At 21.0% G+C, this 22,787-nt stretch overlaps 2 protein-coding genes across 12 annotated transcripts; one reads left to right on the top strand and one right to left on the bottom strand.

The window, feature by feature from the left end:
- The first annotated feature begins 1,527 nt into the window (after positions 1 to 1,527).
- Positions 1,528 to 7,861, top strand: LOC122719672 (inositol monophosphatase 1-like). 3 transcript variants are annotated; one of them, XM_043945684.1, is made up of 7 exons: positions 1,528 to 1,708; positions 2,727 to 2,860; positions 5,091 to 5,350; positions 5,554 to 5,659; positions 5,744 to 5,895; positions 6,099 to 6,172; positions 7,038 to 7,861. In XM_043945684.1, the coding sequence occupies exons 1-7, from the start codon at positions 1,649 to 1,651 to the stop codon at positions 7,044 to 7,046; spliced, it is 795 nt and encodes a 264-aa protein (XP_043801619.1). In that variant the 5' UTR covers positions 1,528 to 1,648; the 3' UTR covers positions 7,047 to 7,861. The 3 variants fall into 3 exon arrangements, with proteins under 3 accessions (XP_043801619.1, XP_043801618.1, XP_043801617.1); XM_043945683.1 differs by having other exon boundaries at positions 6,099 to 6,178; XM_043945682.1 differs by lacking the exon at positions 7,038 to 7,861 and having other exon boundaries at positions 6,099 to 6,401.
- LOC122719671 (serine/threonine-protein kinase PRP4 homolog) lies at positions 6,848 to 14,232 on the bottom strand. 9 transcript variants are annotated; one of them, XR_006347674.1, is made up of 16 exons: positions 14,116 to 14,232; positions 13,420 to 13,590; positions 13,095 to 13,341; positions 12,544 to 13,025; positions 11,735 to 12,485; positions 11,296 to 11,643; positions 11,086 to 11,171; positions 10,836 to 10,982; positions 10,610 to 10,763; positions 10,275 to 10,527; positions 9,606 to 9,844; positions 9,274 to 9,474; positions 8,842 to 8,968; positions 8,590 to 8,744; positions 7,594 to 7,670; positions 6,848 to 7,132 (listed from the first exon to the last, which is right to left on the bottom strand). XR_006347674.1 is itself a non-coding variant. In XM_043945681.1 (12 exons), exons 1-12 carry the CDS (start codon positions 14,118 to 14,120, stop codon positions 9,274 to 9,276), a joined length of 3,084 nt encoding a protein of 1,027 aa, XP_043801616.1. In that variant the 5' UTR covers positions 14,121 to 14,232; the 3' UTR covers positions 8,056 to 9,273. The 9 variants fall into 9 exon arrangements, 1 of the variants encoding a protein (XP_043801616.1); XR_006347670.1 differs by having other exon boundaries at positions 8,842 to 9,474; XR_006347672.1 differs by having other exon boundaries at positions 8,590 to 8,968; positions 9,234 to 9,474.
- Positions 14,233 to 22,787: the final 8,555 nt, after the last annotated feature.

The raw sequence follows: 22,787 nt of genomic DNA, 5'->3' as shown, positions 1-22,787 counted from the left end.
CATTTTTACAAATAATGAAGTAACTTGAAAATTTGAAAATTTTACAAAAACATAAATTTTAATTATATATTATATTAATATTCCAAATTATTAAAAAATATTATAATATAAAAATTCAGTTTATCTTTAAAAATTTTTTTTAAATTATAACCACTTGTAAATCATTTTTAGATCTCATAAACTTATTTTTTAAAATTTTAAATGCCTGTAATATTCATATACGTTTTAATTATTTTTATTTCAAAATTATTAGTTTTTTTACAAAAAAATTTATCTACAATTGAAAGTAAAAGTGGAATTATGAAAGTATTGCAATTCATGTCATATTTAAAAAAATATTGTAAAAAAAGATCTGTAATTCTATTAGAAATAAGATTTTTAGTTAGTTCATCAATTCAATCCTTAATTTTTAATTTTTAAGAATATGTGAAATATATTTAAAAAAAAAAATTATGAAAATATAAAAACAAATTATTTAATTTAAAAAAAATTTTTTTATGACATGAAATAGAAAATTTAAATATACGCACGATTATTAACGCACTTTATAAAAAGAAAGTTTGCATTTTCTGTAATTTTTTAGAAGGCTGGTTTTATAATTGTTACATTGTATCTAAAGTGAGTTATATTGTATCTAATAGAGAAGTTGCCTTTTAATAAAGGCATGTCACATACATATCATTCCGGAACAAAGTAACTNTATATATATATATAAATTATACAAAATAATACAAAATTGAAATGTAAATATATTCATGTTAAAGAATAAGTAAATCTTTTCTATTATTTATCTGCCATTATTTATCTACTTCATATACATTTTTTAACCTAGATTTCATTAAATTTGCAAATAAATACATATAAAGTCGCCCGTAAATAACAAGAAAAAACTCATAATTATTATTATTTATATGAAATTATTCTATTAATTCATTCTTTTCATTTTTTCATGTATATTCAATTTTTTCTTTCAAATCATTTCGTTCAATTGAGAAAATATAAAATTTAAATTTATATTGCTAATATCGAAGAAAAATTTTGTACTCTGTCTGCAAAACACATTTTGTAAATAAAAAATTATAAAATTTATAAAATTTTAAAAATCATTTAAAAATAAATAAAGTATGAACAAATTTGTTATATTGTTTATATTATATTTTGTTTATTTTTTCATATATAATCATAATTATTTTGCATCATAATTCATGGAATTTAATTATTAAATGTAATAAACGATCAAATAATAATTCTTCTTCTAATTATTTTTTTAAATTTCATCTTTTAAACATATTATCAACTTTTTAGATTTAAAATCAAACAAAATAATAATTAAAAATTAATCTGATACTTTATCTATTTCCCTTATCTAATTCTATATTTTAAATATTTTAATTATGAAGGAATTATTATATATTATGAATAAATATTTCTGCAAAGTCCAGGGCGCCACTGTCGCTTTTATTTGTAATTCCGTAACGGAAAAATAGTTTTTAGAAGCAGCTGACAAGATGTTAAGGTTACGTCAGTTACAGTTAGACTCTAACCATTGTCATTGTGTATATGACGATATAGTTTGCACCGGTTTATGATTGAAGTGTAAATTTGTGCTTTTTTTTTTTATTACATATTTCAAATATTTTGACAAATCATGTCGAATACTGATAAATATTACACAGTCGTTCTTCGATTAGTATTAGAAGCTGGTTCGGTAAGTGATCTTTTTTTTTTTTGATGAAATTAAACAAATATTAGAGCAATTTATATTTTATTATATTTTATGTTTTGAATCTTGCTAACAAGCTTTATTGATTTTTATATTTCAATTAAATTTTTATTTAATAAATATATCTGTTTTACAGTATTTTTTTGCAGTATTCAAGAATGCAAAATATTGTATAATAAATAAATAATAATTTTAATAATTGTTTTAAAATCACTTCATATTCAATGTAATGTTAATTATGATGTGAAACTAATCAATGTATTGTTTTAATCTATTTTTCTAATGTAAATGAATATTTTACATAAAGTATTATATATTTTTTTTATCTAGGAAAAATATAATAGATAATATCATTGATTTATAGATATAAATATATTTATTTTCAAGGAAATTTATTGAACTGATAAAATTTTTATTATACACTACATATAATGATAATTCAATACATAATTTTCTATATATTCTATACATTTCTATACATAACCTATAATTATAATAATTTATTTTCTAATATTTATAGATCATAATTCAAAAAAATTAATTTATACAATGTAAAAATTTGAATATTAAATTAATTTCTAATATATAAAATATATTATTAAGAATTGAATAATTTAGCTATTATAAATAATAATATCATAAAATAATGATAAAAATAAATAATGATAAATAATGATAAATCAAATTTTTCAAAAATTTTTTTCTTAATTATTTAATAAAGTTTTTTTAAATATCTAACATTTTTGTAATACAAATTTTTTTTATAAAAATGAATGAATTAAATGAATTTATTCTTAGATAATTATTTATATAGAATTTTTTCAAATATATAATAGATAACACGTATTGATATAATAATTAATATAATTAATATAATTATCTTATAATAAATAAATAAACTTTTATAACAATTGTTATTTATCTAATATTATTTTGTTATTAATATTAATTAAATCTACTTGATGCAAAAATTATAATTATATTTCAATTGTGAATCTTATAGATTGTGAGGGAAAAAATTAATCAACCTAAGGATGCAATGACAAAATCCTGTGAAGTCGATCTTGTTACCGAATGGGATCAAAATGTCGAGAAATTATTAATGGAAGGAATATCTTCTAAATTTCCAGATCATAAGTATGTTTTATAATATATAAAATATTTAATAATTTCATCTTTTATTCATTCTTTTTAAAAAAAAATTAAATAAATAAATATTTTTATATATAATATATATGTGTTATATAATATTATATATATTTCAAATTATTCGAACTAATATTGAAAAATGTTTATGATATAAATTATACAAATTATAATATAAATATTAATATTTTTTAAATTCTTAAATTTAATTATTTAATCATTTAATTCTTTATATTCTAATATTACATTAATATATTTATTTTTAAAATATATGTATCAAATTTAATTCGAGATTAATATCTAAATTTTTTTTTATAAAAATTATATACAATATATTATACAATAGTTTAAATATAATTATTTGTAATTATATTACAAATAACTTATAATTTAAAATTTATATATTATAAATATATTATATATAAAAAATTATATTATAAAGAATAATAATAATAATAATAATAAGGTTTCTAGCAATTTTCTTTTATATTGTCTATAAAATAGATTTATATTATATAACTTATAAAACAAATTGCAGTCCAATCGAAATTTAGTTTATATGAATGACCGAATAACTTGATATAGAATTTACTTGATCAAAAGTTGTTTAATATAAACGTTTAATAAATATATACTATTTTAGCAAAATATATTAAAATGATAAATAATTTATATTGATTTAATATTAATAACAATTTTGATTTTAATATAATGAAATAAAAAATATATCAATATATCAATTTCATAATTTTCAGATAACGATTTAAAGATTAAGATTAAGATTAATGATTTAAGACTTTAGTAAAAGATTAATAAATTATGTAATAAAATAATTTATTTAATATTTGTAAATTCATAAAATCTTTTTTCTTTTGTAATTGTTCTATTCTAATATTTATTCAAAATCGATAAAAACATTATCGATGTGATATTATTATGATGATATTAAAATAATTTCAAATATTATATTAATATCCTTTTGATATTTTATTTGATTTATATTAATAATATATATATATATAATGAGATCTTAATTAACTAGTTTAGAAAATTATTATTGAATTTATTTTTCAATAGAGAACTAATTTCGCTTAAAATGATTATTCAATAATAATTTTCATTTTCAACCTATCCATTAATAAAAAAAATTTTCGATAATTAAAATATATAAATTTTTTTTAATTTTATTCTTAAATTCGCATCCCTCATACCAATTTTATAGTCTTCTTTTGAATTTCTATTTCTTTATAATCAATTCTTCCCATTAGGTTTTTTTTTATTATTTTTTGAGATAATTATTATTATAACTGATATATATATATATATATATAATTTTAATTAGAAGTAAATATTGAAAAGAGTTATAAAAGAAAAACTTTGTATTATAAAATGCATTTTTATTTCCTTCTAATTGGCCTTCTCTTTTTGGTTTTCATTTAAGTTGGTTAATCGAGTTTTCATTTCTTGCTTTATTTCAATCATTTCATAATTAGAAAGCATTTCGTTACATAGAATTTCATAGCTTATAGATCTATTTATTATATATAGGATTTTATTGCTTATTTATTTTATCATTTATAATTTTGTAATAAAACTGTAATTATTTGATTACAGTGACACACTATGTATTTTTAACTAAAAAAAAGAGAAAAAAGAAAAAGAAAGAAAGGAATATCCATAAACAACATCACAAGTAATCAATACTAAATTTTCGATTAATTTTTTTTATTTCGAATTTATTTTCCATTAAATCAAAGAGAGTAATAAATTCAATAGATTTATATTTGACCTTGTGTACTGAATCATTCAATATGCTATATTCTTTTTAAGCTCGTTATATGTTTAGATCATATCGTCAGTCACGAAAAGCCTCGTTAGATACACAAAACTTTCTATTCTAAATAAAATAGTTTCTTTAATTTTTTAAAGAATAAGAATATACAATTTTATTCAAAATGAGTTATTTTTAATTTAAAAAATTAGAAAGAAAACAAAAATAAATATTTGCATTTAATTTTATGAAAATTAAAAATTTTAAATTATAAATGTTTTTGTAACTTCTTTAGAAAATCAAAAAAATATTACAAAATTTTATAGTTGATAATACTTACAAAAAAATTTAATAATAATGAAAATATCGATTGTTATTATAAATATCGTAAATTATAGAAATATTATAGAATTAATTATAGAATAATAGAAAGGATGTATATATTTACAGATTTATTGGCGAAGAAACTAGTTCACTTGGTAATAAAATAGAACTTACAGAAGCACCGACATGGATCATTGATCCAATCGATGGCACGATGAATTTCGTGCATGGTTTGCCCCATACTTGTATATCAATCGCATTGCTTATTAATAAAATTATTGAAATTGGTATAATTTATAATCCAATTTTGGATCAACTTTTTACTGCCCGTAAAGGACAAGGTGCATTCCTAAATGGACGTCCTCTTCATGTCTCTGGACAGAAAGGTATAAAAATTCACTTGTCTTGTATTATAAATATTTAGAAATCATTTGTAATCTTATGTCTTAAAAGAAGAATAATTAAGAATATGTTTGATTATTTTAAATTATTTTAAATATATTTATTTATTTTAATTTATATTTATTTTGTTGTAAAAATATATAAATGTATTTTCAAAATTATTAATAAATTAAATATTTTTTTGTAGAATTACGTAAAGCTCTTATAATGATGGAAATGGGTACAAGTAGAGATCCAGAAAAAATGAAAATTGTATTGGAAAATGCGAATATTCTTGCTCCACATGTTCATGGGTAAAATACACTTTTAGTTAGTACATTTTTTTTTTTTTTTTTAATTTAAATTTATAATTTTGTTTTAAATATCTGTTATATTAGGATACGAGCTCTGGGATCTGCGGCTTTAAACATGTGTATGGTTGCTTTGGGTGGAGCGGATATTTCTTTCGAATTTGGTATTCATGCATGGGATGTTGCAGCTGGTGATATCATTGTAAGAGAAGCTGGTGGAGTATGCATAGATCCAGCAGGTAATTTTTATAATATTTGTAAATTAATAATCTATATTTTTTAAAATATTCTAAAATATTTTTTTGAAATTAGAATATTCATTAAGAAAATCTTCGTTTATTTTTAATATTAAATATTATTTAATTTAAATAATGTATTAAAACTTATAGTTCTATTTCTCTCTCTCTCTCTCTCTCTCTGTTTACGTGTATTTTATTTTTAGGTGGACCGTTTGACGTCATGAGCAGAAGAGTTTTATGTGCATCAACAATGGAATTGGCACAAAAATTAGCTAAAGTATTAGTTCAGTATTATCCCGAACGAGATTAAAAATTATCAAATTATCAAATATATAGAAAATCATAAAAAGATCTTCAAAAAGAGGCCTTGTTAAATGCATGAATTTCATACATATGATGTATATAAAAATCTATATTTCTTTTTTTTTGAATAAGATTTAATTTCGATCATAATATCAATCAATATTGATCAATAATAAATCCTGATGTTCTTGTTTTTAAGAATATTAAAGGTTTATAAATCAAAATAGATACAAACTTTCGAAAAATTATATCTATTTATTAAGTTATTTACATGAAAATTTTAAATAAAATTCACAATGTATAGAAAATAATTTTAAATTTATATTTATATTATAATACACATTTATATGTGACAAGTAGTAACGATACTATATAATGAAATCTACTATATAATAAAAAATATAATGAAAATTTATATATATATAATATAATATAATATAAATTATAAATATATATAAATTCTCCGATGCATACATATATATATATATGTGCAAATGTAAGATGATTTTTATTAAAATATAATGTGAAATAAATTTAACTGACATAAAAATATGTGATTTATTCCATATTATTTTATATATTTTATAAATAACTTATTTGTTGCATTGAAATTATTTTTCTTTTTTAGTAATTTAAAAGCTGAAAATCGTAAATATTATTATCATGCTTATTTAATATTATCTATACTTTTGATAATTTCAAAAAATTGAATCATGTTTTATGTATAAATACTTTACCTTTAAATACTTACAATTTCATTAATTTCAATGAAATGTCATGACAAACCTTCCTGTTGATATAAATCTATATTACATATTTGGTGATCTTCTCTGTGATAGGCAATTTAATACAGTTGTCAAGCTGCTTGCGGTCGAGAGAATCTCGCCCCGTTTTCCTTCATCTCTTCCATTGCCTCCCCTCCACACAGGGAGGGCTACAAGTGAAACATTACCAAATAGCCAATTAGAAAAATATGAATTAGTTTAAGTTTTTTTGTGTATTCATTTTATTTCTGTATTGAAATGTATCCATAACATCTAGTTTCCCCTTTTTATTATTTGAATTTAGCAAAATTTTTTCAATGTCTCTTATTATCAGAAAAAATTAAAATATTTTATATAATTTTAATATCTAACATATTATTCATCATTATTAAGAATATAATTTTATAGTTATGTATTAAAATATCGATTTAATAATTTATATCATATAATTTAAATATAATATAGTAAAATAAAATTGATTTTCTAAACAGTATAAGACATAAAAGATGATAATTAGAACAAATTGATTTTATTTTACGGTACAATTATGCACGTTTTGATTTCTAATGTTATATAGCTTAATGATTAATAGATATACTAAATATCCCATAAGGTAGTCCCCCATGAATACCTTGCAACGGGATCAGCGTTAAAAGCCCTTGAAAGGTCCACCCTCACTTATCGATGCTTTGAATCGAAGACTCATATCTGAAACATAAGCAATCTCGTACAATATTGTCATGTAAAAATTACATATACCATGAACCATTCAAACAGCATTGACGTTCTGTCGTAAATTATAAATAAATAATGCAATATAAAATGAAGGATAAAAATAAAAATTTACAAAGCTAAAATCGCAAACTATATAAATCTGTTGAAATAAATATGTTTTTATATTTGTGTATTAATATAAAGCATTAAACAATTTTCATTCTATGTAATGCAATTCAATATTTCTATTTCTTTTTTAATGCAAATATATATATATATATATATATATATATATTATTTTTTCATATTTTTTTACATCAATGTTAAATAAATGCAAATTGTCAGATTTGAAAATAATTATTTGTGATACTAACAATTCATGATGAAGTGTTAACAATATATTTTTCATCATTTCCTGAAATAACAACTTGTCTACCTATCGTTTTATTACGAAATAACAAAATGATTACAATTGATATTTTTTTTTCTTCTATTATATTATATACGATAATTGTTGATACGTGCATATTTTTTGTATGAAAATAGCACGCGATTAAGATTGAAAATATAAAATACAGGGCTTGTTTCTCATTCTGATAAGTATGCGTCGTTTTATTTCAACAACCTAATTACTATACAATTTGTTTTTTTTTTTAGTACAAGTTTCCTTGTTAATTAAACTTTGATGCCGATTTGCACAATGGCACAATGGCACAATGGCAGAAGAATAAAAAGTTCGTGATTTATACGATTAAATTCGTAGAGGTTTTACAATTTCGCAAACGGGATTTTTCATCGCGAATTAACGCATTATCATTTATTTGTAATATAATAATTTATTATGAATTGTTATTTGTAAAGAAAATCGCGCTTTAAAATTCGAAAAATTGATGAAAAGAAAAATATTATGTACCACCATTATGCTAAGTATCGATGGCCAGTTCATGCTGAAAGAGGCGGTCACTTTTCCCAGTTTTTCATTTTCGTCCACGGAAGAATATTGTATACCGCATATATCATCAAGCCTCTTCCTCTAGTATTCATCGTGTTGGATTTATTACTTTATAACTGCTGTGCACAAAGAAAGAAAAGAAATAAACCAAATCGTGGTTTTCATTTCAAACAAATTTACACGAAAAAATCATTACGCTCTCTGATACAGTACACTGTAGAATACAAACACGTTGTTTTTACAATCGTCGATAAATGCATCAATGGCGAACTCCAATATTTTATGCATCATTTTTATGTAGTGGTTTTTAATTAATATAAAGATATTGCACTCTATTGACCTGCAATAGTTATCATTAATTAAATAATACAGTTCAGATTGATAGAGTACAATATGTGATTCAAATAATTTTTCGTCCCATTATATATGTTTTCCTGTTTTATTCAGATGGAGTAAGTGAAATGTAAAATTTTGCACCGCCTCTTTCTGCTGAAACGGATATAGGACATTCGATATAAATAGACACCGCATTATGTTAGTAATGCTTTTATGATATACAACGAATCGTTAGCGGTGTCGTTTCAAACATTTTTCTGCAAAATTACGTCAAATTCTCCGATGTGGATGGACCCCGGACAGGGTTACCTAAATTTTTTCTTGTATAAATGGATGTGCCAGGGCATGATTCACAGTGATTCTTTTTCCTGCATCCAACATCAATGTTCGTTCCAAAAGATCCTTAAGTTGTCCAACTTTTCGACTTTGTTCTGGTGGCAAAGAATTTCCACCTAATTCTGCGCTTAGATCACGAGTAGCAGATAAAGTAGACATAACTACAACTTTTTCCTAAAAATTTATTATATATTAGCAATATTATCATTTATATATTTTTTTTTATTAATATACATCTTATCATTAAATCACTTACCACACAGCAAAACATCAAGATTGGAAAGAACAGTAGAAAGACGACTTACCCGCTCGGTGACTTTATCAACTTCATGATATAGGAAATTGCAGTTAGAGTCAAAATGTAGATCCTTGAATGAGCCTTTCCTAATCAGCTTATTAGGCATTTTGCCTTTCAAGTCCATGAAGAATTTCAACATTTGGTTGTTTGTTTTGCCCGAGAACATTATTTTTCCCGTATATAATTCATATATGGTACATCCCACAGACCACATATCAATGCCGAAATCATATGGTATACCAAGAACTAGAAAATGTCAATGTTAATTATATGACACATAGTAATTGTTATTAAATCTTTATGAAGATCTCCCCAATATAGGTTTGATCAATGTATTTGAGCTGCCATATAGAAACATTATTAAATTTTCAAAAAATAATGCAATAATAATTAACATACTGTACTCATACAAAATTTTGACGTTAATATACAATTCTAAATATTCAAATTGTACTGTATTTTCAAATTGTTTATATTATATTTTAAAGAACATGATTAAAAACTAATTTAATAAATAAGCTACAAATAAATAAAAATCAATTTTTTGAGTTATAATGTGAAATTTAAATTTAGAAAAATTAATTAAAATATAAAATTATAAACAATACGAGATTAATAAAATACATAAATATATAAATTATTACCAAAAAAAAAAAAAAAAATATCAATTACTTACTAATTTCAGGTGCTCGATAAAATCTTGATACCAAATATGGTGTTATCTCATTCTCATGAGCATGAGATGCTGATCCAAAATCGCATAATTTCAATACTAGCTTGCTTTCACTGACTAGAATGTTATCTGGTTTGATGTCAGCATGCAAAATATTTGCACGTTTTAATAATTTGAGTGCAAGGAAAAGTTGCTGCGTATACGATCTTACCGCTTTAACATGTAAACCAACGTCTTTTCCATATTTTTTTAAAACCTCGATAAATTTGTTTATGAATGAATGATAATATATAATAAATCAATGTGTAACATAATGAACAATATATGTATATATTTACCTCTCTTAAATTCATGGCTAGAGGTTCAAAAACCATACATAAATGATTCTTATGAAAGAAATGTCTAAATAATCTTAAACAATGAAATCTATCTTCAGGATCGGCGTCATTAAGTTTTCGAAGAATTTCTAATTCTTTAAGGCCAGTTTTGTGCCTAAAAGAAAGAAAAAAAAACTATGAATACATAAAGATTTTTAATATTTTAAAAATGTAATAATTTATTTACATTATTTCATTGTTTCTTATTATTTTTACAGCAACATCTAAATTGCCTCTAGCAGTGTCTCTAGCTCTTACAACATTACTAAATACACCTTGACCAGTATATCCATAAACAACATATCGAGAATCTAATGTTTCTCCCACACGTACTCTAAAATTAAGAAATAATATCTTAAATTTTCAAAAATATATAAAAATATATAAAAAATTATGAATATATTATAAAAATATTATAAAAATATTATAAAAATTACCGATAATATCCTTCTGCATCGTCCCAATTGTCTGTTAAACTTGGATTATCTGGTCCACCTTGTCGTTTTCCTTCAACTGTAGGACTCTGTAAATTTTATTATTAATGTTTAACATGTTTATTACATTTGAAGAAATAAGTGAAAAAAAAAAAAAAAAANTAATTAAAAAAAAAAAAAAAAAAAAAAAAAAAAGGAAATTAAAAAACATACATTAAAATCACCAATATTATCTGCCTCAGCAAACATGTCCCACTCATTCGATTTTTTCGAATTTTGTTTTTCTTCTTGTTTAATTTTTTCTGTTGATTTTATATCTTCATTTTTATTAATTTCTTCTGGTAGAACATCTTCAAATCTAGATTTTCTTTTTTTAATTTGTGGTGATTTTGGTTTCTCGGGCAATGGTGGAGTATGACTTTCTGAAGTAGATTCATTATTATTAGATGGAACTTCTATCGATTTCTGTGATACGTTTGATTGACTTTCAGAAGGTGGAGTTGCAGGAACAATATTAATATCAGTAGACATATTTGAATCTTCATTTGGACCACCTAACCTCTGAATAAAAATAAAAATTTATTTTTATTAGTTTGAAATATTAAATAAAAATAATTAATTAATTATTAATTAATAATTAAAGTCAATACACCTTTAGAAGTTCCTCCCTTTGTTTTCTTCTACGTTCGATAATAACTTCTTCATCTTCCTCTTCTTCAATATCAATATCTTTGATATCCTCTTCGCTTGATGTTTCTGAATGTTCTATTTTAAGTCCTTCTGATAAAGAATCTTTAAATTTATCATTACGTTCTCTTTTAGTAGTTTTTTCTTTATCTCTATCATGATCTCTATCTCTATGTTTATCTCTATCTCTTCTACTTCGAGAAAGTGATCTAGATCGTTTGTATCGATCATTTCGATCTCTATCCAATCTATTCCTAATAGGACTGCGAGATCTTCTTGTACTTCTTGAACGTTCCCTAATTCTGTCATGATTTCGACTATCTCGCCGATCATTATGATCACGACTATTTCTATTATCTCTAATCCGATCGCGATCAGTATAATGCTCTTTGCTGTCTCTTTTATCACGACTATGTCGATCTTTGCTGACAGGTCTATCTCGACTACGACGATCGCGACTAGTTGGTCGATCTTTACTGGTATGACGATCTCGACTAATATGTCTATCTCGACTAATATGTCGGTCTCGACTAATGTGACGATCTCGACTAATATGTCTATCACCACTTATATGTCGATCTCGACTATTTTGTCGTTCTCGATTTTCTAATCTATCGCGACTTTCGCGTCGAGATTTATCAGTTTTATCTAATGATTTGCATTCATTACGGGATCTGGAATTATAATGATCTGAATCTCGTCTTCGTTCTTCTTCTCTACAATTAAAAGTTTGAAATTCTGTATTGAAATTTAGATATTTTGCATTTAACTTACCTTTTATCTTGTTCTTTTTTACGTGATTCATCTTTTTTAATAGAATCTCTACGTTTATCATCTTCTAATCGCCTTTTACTATCTTCCTTTCGGGAATCTTCTCTGTGTCTATCATTTGGTTTCCGTATTTGTCTATCATCTTTTCTACTATCATCTCTTCTAGTTTCCTCTTTAGTACGAATTTTTTCTTCTTTTCTCCTTTCTAATTCTCTTCGTTTATCTTTATGTTCTTCCCGATTCTTACGATCCCTAGTCATATCTACTACTACACGTCTTTCGGGTTTTGCTATTTTTTTGCATTCTCTACTACCAGACTTACTCCTAGCTCGTTTTTTGGGAGGTATGTTGTCATTTTCACTATCATCTTCTACAAGTATAACATCAGGTGTTTCAGTGGTTTTTATTTCATCTTGATCTGGTTCTTTATCTTCTTTTTCAGATTCATCTGAAAGATATTGAACTAAACATGCTTGTAATCTCTCCTGTAAAAATATGAAGACAAACATTTATATTTATTTTTTATAAAAATTTTATTAAATATAAAATTTTACCTTTTGCTTCATTAATTCTTCAAGATCAATATCATCTTCAATAATCGTACAATCTACCTCATCTGAATCTAAATCTACTAATTTCTCATCTTCACTTTCTTCAGTAGAAACCACCTCTAATAAAGAACTCTTTACTTTGCCATTTATACCTAAATCTTTTTGAATTACACGTGATGTTTTATCATTCATTGATCCATTTTCAGTTTCCCTTTCTTTCTTAGGTCGTTTATGTTTCTTGTGTCTTTTCCTAAAATGAATTTAATGATATAGAAAATAATGTATTAGCAATTGCAAAAATTATACAAATTGCAAAGATTATACATACTTTTCTTGACGTTCTATTCTATTATCTTCTCTTTCAATTAATTTATCTTTCTTATGTTTATGATGTTTATGTTTTCTTTTCTTTTTCTTTCTTTGGTCAATCAACATATCGGATTCAGAATCTATAGTAACCATGTCTCTTTTAGACTCTATACATTCTAAATCTGATGTGCTAAAATATATTTAAGTAATTAATTATTGTATAATGAACATAACAAAAATTTATATATATAAATATTAATTTATAAATTAAAATATTACAAATAAACATAAAATTTTATTTCTTATATTAGAAATTTAAATACATATATAACTTCAATATAAGAAATCATTAATTTTAAAAATATTTTAATATTAATATGATATAATAATTATATTGTTTCGAATGAAATTAAATGAAATATCAAAATTATGAGAGGAAAAAATAGGTTAATTTTTTTCAATAAAATTGACTTAAAAATTATATCGTAAAAAAAATTTATTGCTAATAAATATTAAATAAATAAATTAATTCAACTATTATATAAACGATATCAAAAAAAGATATATTAAAAATATAATAAATTTATTTCGAAAATAAACAGATTAAATAGGTATATGCTATGTAAACAGACTACTTTTTTTTATATATATCATTTTAAATATTAAAAATAATTTTTCAATTTTGTAGAAAGGTGCAATGAAATTTCTGACTTACCCCATAATTATAGTTTATAAATTGTTGGTAAGAAAAAATTATAGAATTACTGCACAAAATAATTACACACACACATGAACTCATCAATGGGTCGCCATCTTATACATTCGATTATGTTATTTCGAGATATCTCGATCAAATGTTAAACGACAGACAGGATAGACGTAACATCATAGACAAAATAGATTTAAGAGGTTAAGGATAGACTAAGAAAGTTAAAGTTATAATATGATTGAATTTTTTGTTATTTCAATGGATGAAATATAAAATAGATATAATGTACAATGTATTTTTTCATCCATGCTCAAGATACAGAATAAATATAAAAATAAACTAATTATATTCAAAGTTTCATTATCATTTTCATATCATTCGCATCGTTACCAACAGAATCTAATTATATCAGAATTTTGGCGGAAATTAAAATACGAATCTGACATATGCTTTAAAATAATAAGAATTTCAATTGTCAAAGATTTAAAAAGATCAATTGTCTAAAATTATTTAACAAAATAGAAGAAAAGAAAACCATGTTAATGAAATTTTTAAAATTCTTTAATAATAATTATTATTAATAATTATTATTAATAATAATATAAATAATAATAATAAATATTAAGTAATCAACAATATTATTAAAAAAAATTCAAAGAATTTCATTAACATGGATTTCTCTTTTTCATTGCTATTCTGTCAAATAATTTTACAAAGAAGATTAGACAATCCGGAAATTCAAAAAATTATGAAACCTCGTGTAAAATAAATAATAAAAAAATCATTCTTAATACTATATAATACTATATAATAAAAAATAAACTTATTTTTTTTTAATGCAAACATTTTGGTTTTATAATGAAATAATCTTTTGGAAAAAATTCAAAATTTTCTTTTTCAGGAAATAGATATTTCAAGAACAATGAAAGATATCTAAAAAATTTTAAACAGAAGTTGTTTAAAATTTATTATGCTGCTTTATTATGTTTATTAAATTGCATATAAATTTTTTTTCACTCATGTCTCATCATTTAATTTGTTAAAATAGATTCATATTTATAATTTTGATTCAAAATAAATATTTAGAATCAAACTCCGTTGATAATAATGCGAGTCATAAAAATGATATTGAAACTTCTAAATTTTAAAAATTTGACACAAAAATACAATGCAACATTAATATTCTTATATCTAGTCTATGACTAAAAATTATGAAAATCCATAAAATGATTATTTTTCTACATATAGGGAATATATATTAATTTAAAAAATTCCTGAAATAATTTTAAGTAATTTTTCCTTTGTAAAAAATTTCGTTATTGCTTTGTTAACGAATTATTAATAACAAACATTAGTTAATTACATATAGTTGAAACATATTTTTAGAATATTTTGTGTATAATTTTTAGAATTTCCCTATCATTTTGTCACTTTCAATATTATTAATTGGGGATAATAGAATTATATTAGAAAATTAAAATTATATTTTAATATAAAATCACAAATAAAATATAAAACAAATTATTTTGTAAACGTAAACAAAATATAAAATTTCATATTAAAATGTATTTATCTTCATAAAGATATAAAAAAATAATTAACTAGAACCGTGATTTATCTCAAAAATATTATATTTTTAATTTCTTATATTTATTTATAATATATAATATATTAATGATATATCATAATATGATATATCATAATATATACCATAATGTTTATATAATAGATTATAATATATCATAAATCAATCGATTTTTTCAAATGTGATTATTTTATTCAATTGTATAAATTATTCTTTATCTAATTACATTTGAATTTTAATTAATTTATAATTAGTGAATTTAATTGTCTGATGCAATGTTTTTCAATGAATTATTATATATGTATAATAATACTGATATAGGAATACTAATTTCATTTATAAATATAAATATAAAATTTTGTCATATAATAAACTGCGAACAAAAGACATATAAATAAAAATAGTAACATAAACTTCGTAATTCTACTTCTTGCTATCTTTTTTTTTTTGCATTAAAATAGTAGAAAGTAATAGCAAAAAGTAATTACTGATTTCTTATTAGTGCAAATTATAATTTAAATGATATTTTATTCGATTTAATTACTTATGAATAGTATACAAATACGATTTTTGCAGTTAAAAAAGAAACTTGTCATATTCCTTTTATAAACATTGAAGAAATTGTTATAAAAGTAAAAATGCAGGATGATAATTTAAAGCGACTAAATGAAAAAATAAAAATATTTTGATAACAGATTGATAATAAAAAAATTTTTGATTTCAAAAAGAATAAATATATTGATTGAAAATAGATATTATGAATATTAAATTCCGATATAAAAGCTAAAAGAAAATATAATAAAGCTTAATAATAAATAAAGTTTCTAAGTTGAATTAAAAGATTTATATAGGAAGAAATTAAAATATATCACAAAACAAAATTTCATAAATTTATGAAAATCAAACAATTAAAAATATATTTTTTTTATTATAAGAACAATTTAAATTTAAAAATTAAAAATTAAAATTTTTTTCTATTTATTTAATTATATAAGTATAAGTTTATTTAACTATACAAGTAAAGAAAAATTTTTCAAATATATATCAGATAATATTATATATTGTAAATGCGTAAATTACAATATTTGAGAAAAAAAAATATTTTATAAAATGTATAAAATATGCTTTGATGTAACTATAAATATATTGGTATTTAGCGATAATTGAATATTTATAATTTAATTTATAATGTGATTTTATTAACTTTGGTTTCCTTAAGTTATATAAGTTTATAATAATGTGCATACCGTTAATTGAAGATTTTCCTTTTCCTTTTTTTTATTAATAAAAATTACATCGAATTATATCATAAACAATAAATAAACTATAATATTCAATATATTTTCTTATATATATATTATTTGGACTTGTTTGTTCTCGATTAGCAATACATAATCAATGTTATTATCGTGGCTCGAGTAGATTAATAAAGAAATAAAAAAAATTTTTGCAAAAGAAAATTGTTTAAAATTATATCAGAAATTTTCAGTCAACAAATATTCCCATATTTTTGAGATTCTGTATAACAATTTAAATCTTTGCAGTTATCTTTTATTACATTTATATTTTAATTTAACATTTATAATATCAATATGAACTAAGAAGCTAAATTATAGAGTAATAATATTAAGTAATATTTTATAAATTAAGTAATATTTTATAAATTGTAACCATTGTATCTCTACTGAAGTTTTTTTATGCCAAGATGAAAAATTTTTTTTATTAAAAAAAACTTTGAAAATATTTTTTGTTTTTATTTAAATTTTATTAAATTTTTTTTAAATTTTCGTTTATAATAAAATTTAAATTTAATAATTTACTCATTGATTGAACTAAATCCTAAAAAAGTTATTATTTTGATAATAACTAACGTAATATCAAGAAATTCATTATTTAAAATAATACATCCGGAAATGAACATAAATGTATTGAGATTAACTGATCGTTTTAAGTTTATATTACGGTTAAGACAAATACAAACCGAATAGACATAATTAAAACCACAAATTTTATTTTCATTTATGGCGAATGAAATAAGTATTTCTTTTTTTTAATTATAATATTGAGATTATAATATTAGAATAATTATTTAGTTTTTCTATAAGATAGTGTTTATTAGAATAACTTTATATTTATTTTACAACTGTATAACTCATTCTTTAAGAAGAATTAATTTTAAAATTTGTTTTAAGAATTAATTTTTAACGAGATTGTTTTTTTAATATAATGCATGTTACATAATGTTATTTTTAATATAATATAATGTTTTTCTAATAATATAAATTCAGTATTTTGAATTATTTCAAAACTTTCTAATTAGAATTTTTGTACTAAAAAATGCATGATACATATCTAAAAAAGTTAGTATTTCTTTTCTTCTTAATTTTTAGTGTTAGATTCATTAAATTATTGGACTATAATCTTCCTTTCCTAAAACTTGTTGGCTTAGAAAAATTAATGAAGTATATTTAGATTAATATTATTGGAATGTGTAGTTTTTGATTATAATATCAAAAACTTTACAAAGAAATGTAAAGTTGTAAGAAATCAGAAAGATCGAATTATTTTTTACTTTATTTATAAAATGGAAAATTTGTGGAAAATCATTATTTAAACTTATAACTTAAAAATATCTACTAAGAATATCTTGAATTTTATAAAAAAATGTTTTAATATTTTATAATTTATACCGTCCATATATGGAATTGATTTTATTATTTTTTTTTTCTTTGAATAGAATTTTCTAGAACAATGTTGAATTTAGTAATATCAAAGAAATTATTTTTATTAAAAATTTAAATTAAACATTTAATTTACTAATAGAAAATCTATAATTTGGATCTATTTTTTTTTTTTAAACATATTTCCGTTTGAATTTTAATTAAGTTTTCAATTGTTAAAGTTGTTTTGATTCATTTATTTTTAAAAATTATTTTTTACTTATTTAAAATGTAATTGTGACTTATATGAAAATTAATATTTTAACTTTAGCTTTTTCTTGAAATGTTCTTTTTTTCTTATTTTTAAAAATATTTTTAAATAGAGTAAAAATATTTTTTATAATTTATTAAATTATTAAAATTTTTTTTGAGTAATGCATGACAAGTTTTTTTAATTTTATTGCATTCAGAGTCCCATTAAAATACTGAATTTTTAAATTAGAAATAACATAATCTTTCTTTTTGGAATAAAATAAAATGTTTCAATAAGAATTCTAAAATTATAATATGATAATTATAATATTTATAATATGACTATATTTGCTTCTATTTAACTAAGAGAAATTCAGAATACGAAACTTAGATTTTTTGTTGATTCATTGTGTAAGAAAAAATTATGAACTTTAATGGAATTTTTAAATCTTTTCTTCATAGTGGAATTTTTAAATCTTTTCTTCAAATGGAATTCTAATTTTTTAATTCTAGATTAATTTTTAATTTCTAGATTTTTATTAATTCTAGATATGCATTAAAATTATTATTTATTGTGATATTGCGGAAAATAATGTCCTATTATGTTTGTTTCATTAATTTTATATAAAACATTGAATCATTTGGTGTTGTTAAATTTGTAATTTCTCAATAAACTATTTTCTTTTGTATAAATATAAAAATTTCTTCTCTTCTTGAATAAGTTCTATCTTTTTTGAATGACAACTTTTTTGAAAGTCAGAAAAATATTGAAAATTCTTATTAGGAAAATACATGATATATAAATAAAGATATCAACATTATTTGAAATAGTAAAAATTTCTTTTAATTACTATAATATATTTCTTTATTAATTAATTTGCTATTTATGATAAAAAGAATTTTATAAACAATTAAATAGATATCATTTGAGCTGGATCATTTGCATTTAATAGAAGATTTATTTGCATTGGAGTTCTCCAATTATTTATTTATTCTGTATGCGGTTTTTTAGCTATTCTATTAATAGTAATTTCAATTAATATTGATAATAGTGATAATATTGATAATAGTTAAGTTTGAGATATAATTCAATGCGATTATTTGTATATTTTAATGATGCGAATATGAACTTGATAATTTATATTTAATTATATCTAATAATTCTGTTATTTATATCTAATAGAAAATTTTATTTTTTTTTATTTATCTTTAAGTTTTCGATATTCTTATTTATTTTGTAGATAAAAATTAAATTGATATTTTGTCGATAATTATTTCTATATCCGATTTTATTATTTTTAAACAATATTTTTTATATTGATTAGTTTTGCAATATTTTTTGGAATTTATAATTTTTGTTGGTGTTAAATAAATTTTGCAGGAGAGTTCTTTTTGTAGGAAGAAGCATTAATTAATTCAAGTCATTTTTTTAAATGGCCATTTCTTAATTAATATTTTTGGAATTGATGTTAGAATTTAATGAGATATAGAACTTTATCAATTAAGAATTTTGCAAAGAAGATTCAATATTCTTACAATATTTAACTTTTCTTCCTTATATAAAAAATAAATTAATTTTTTAATAGATAATTTTTTAAGATATTCATGATTGTCGTAAATAATCATAAATCTTTCTATTTTTTCACATTGAATAAATTAGTCTGCAGAAACTTAAATGTGTATAAATGTGTATAAATTTCAGATTAATAATATTAGTTTTAATAAAAATGATTGAAAAAATCAAGTTGATATTGATTTTTCTGAGTTATTCTATAATGATTACGCAAAATCATAAGATATTAAGAATTATTTAGTTTTTGATATAAGCGGCTTATTTTCCAAACATGAGTTTTAATATTTACTTTGGTATGATTGTCAATTTAACATCAATTAGATTATTTTTTTTGCTGCTTAAATATAAGAAAATTTGATTCTGATCGAATGTTACTGGGACTAATTAATTTTACAAATGCTAAAATGTATTTTTAAGTCATAATTTAATTGTACCAAGATCTTTAGTTAGAAAGTGTATTTTTTAAATTATTTGAAAATAAGAAATTAAAAAAGTAATTTTTGTTTTACTGAATCCATGATTTGTGTTTTTTGATAAATATGTAGAGAAGGAATTGTTATAGTAGAAATTCTGTTATTTTAGTGTAACATTTAAAAGATTATTAATCAAAAAAACAATGAGAATAAAAACTCTTACATTTGTGGCAAAAAATCATAAAAATATAATATAATGCCAATATTACAATTACACAAATATACACTGAATTAACTCTTAAAAGAACTCTCAAATTAGAAATTCATTTCATTTCTTATTATAATTGCAAATATTACTTTATTATTTTTTAAATCTATAATATTTCATCAAAATTAATGTTAACCATTTGCTACTTTTTGTGTTCGCTACTTGTGAGTTTGATGTATCGGGAATTAAATATTAATATATTATAAGCTTTAAAAAGTCAATTCTAAAAGTCAAAACGAATATGAAAATTATTATTGTGTATATTATATACATTCTGAATAAGTTATTATTATATTTTTATTGTAAGATTATCTATAATCTATTATGATAATCCTTCATCAAATTTTAATTTAAATGTGGAATTCGGAGATAATAATGATTTTTTGATGTTTGAAATCTTGTGTATTATCTTTTTTAGCAATACGAACTACTTAGAAACGTATATCATTTATTCATATTATTGATTTTATACTATTGTATGTATTTTATTATTTTATTATTATAAATGCTGAGTATTGTGGAACATTTCTTCTCGAATTCATAAAAATAATTTTAATTGATGTTAATTAAAATTCGTCCATTACAATATTTATAAAATTTATCTAAAATTTTTTTATCGAAAATTTTTTACATATCAATTGTTAAAGAAATAAACTATTTCTTCTTTTCTGTTATATAATAATAATAAAATTGTGAGTTATATAAGAGTAGAGAAAGTTATTCATCATAAGAAAGATAAGTAGAGTTAGATAAAAAAAAAATTACGTACATATAATTTAACAAATTAACGAATTAAGAAATCTTAATCACATATACATAGTAAATTCGCAGATTAGTTATTAAGTGCAATAATAATTTTAATAAATGGAATTTGTATTGATCCTCTTCGGAGATAGGGTAGCTATAATGATGATCATATATTTATATTTTTAGTAATAATAATATTTTATTTATTAATTTTCATCATTCAATTATTTTAATAATAATAAATTTTATTTTTATATTGACAATTTATTGAATTTTTTAATAAAACAATATTATATAACAAAAATAATATTATATATATTATTTATTATATAGCACAGTTTTTCTAATATACATATATTAGCAAAAAATAACTTTATTTGCGAGTAATAAAATTTATGATTTTATTCAGAAAAATTTCTTATGTGGAATCTTTTCTCATTTTTATCGGTCATTGGCTTTAACAAAGAATCTGATAATCTGATATCTAATATAGAATATTTTTGAGAAAATATTTAAATAATATTTGAACTTATATATATTTTAAGATATTCTAATTTGATTAAAAATTAGCAATTTGATATCAATATCCAGGGATGACATATTCCAGATACGATTGATTCAATGTCGACCAATATTATCTTATGATCAAGAAAATTTATGATAAATATATAATTAATTCTTGATGATCATTGTATTTTTGTACAATTCTTTGTTTGAAATATTTTCTCAAATTTGCAAATACATAATAAACTGATCTCTATTGGTTGTTATTATTAAGAAACCGCGATTACTCTATTAACCTGTAAAAGAGATTTCTGAGTATTTTGGGTATTCTTATTAAAAAATAATAAAAATCAGATTAATTAATATTTCATTGTAAAGACATTGTCAGATATGATTAATAAATAGTTTTCTTTATACTTATGCATTATCTGATACTATAATTCATTATAATATTACGAGAGATTCAGATTTCGTATAAAGAAGCATATAGACATTGTAATATATAATCATATATAATATATATCATTGAGAAATTCATTTGTTATAAATATTCAGCTGACAATGAAAAATCATTCTATAGAACATCTATTTTATAGAGGTTATCGAGCTTCTATTCATCATTAACACTATTTTTATTATGGGCCTAAACAAACTTTTAAGTTTTCTAAAAATAAAT

Source organism: Apis laboriosa, unplaced genomic scaffold, assembly GCF_014066325.1.
Source record: "Apis laboriosa isolate Shangri-la unplaced genomic scaffold, ASM1406632v1 scaffold93_cov139, whole genome shotgun sequence".
Classification (NCBI taxonomy): domain Eukaryota; kingdom Metazoa; phylum Arthropoda; class Insecta; order Hymenoptera; family Apidae; genus Apis; species Apis laboriosa.
This window is presented reverse-complemented; position numbering and strand designations above follow the sequence as displayed.

What these genes read in the sequence shown, in the direction of transcription:
- LOC122719672 (XM_043945682.1), top strand. Translation starts at nt 1,649, where the DNA reads ATGTCGAATACTGATAAATATTACACAGTCGTTCTTCGATTAGTATTA. An exon ending in TCATGTCTCTGGACAGAAAG is followed by an intron (nt 5,351 to 5,553) that starts GTATAAAAATTC and finishes ATTTTTTTGTAG; the next exon opens with AATTACGTAAAGCTCTTATA. An exon ending in CTTGCTCCACATGTTCATGG is followed by an intron (nt 5,660 to 5,743) that starts GTAAAATACACT and finishes CTGTTATATTAG; the next exon opens with GATACGAGCTCTGGGATCTG.
- LOC122719671 (XM_043945681.1), bottom strand. An exon ending in AAAAAAGAACAAGATAAAAG is followed by an intron (nt 12,486 to 12,543) that starts GTAAGTTAAATG and finishes TTTTAATTGTAG; the next exon opens with AGAAGAAGAACGAAGACGAG. An exon ending in GATGCAGAAGGATATTATCG is followed by an intron (nt 10,983 to 11,085) that starts GTAATTTTTATA and finishes TCTTAATTTTAG; the next exon opens with AGTACGTGTGGGAGAAACAT.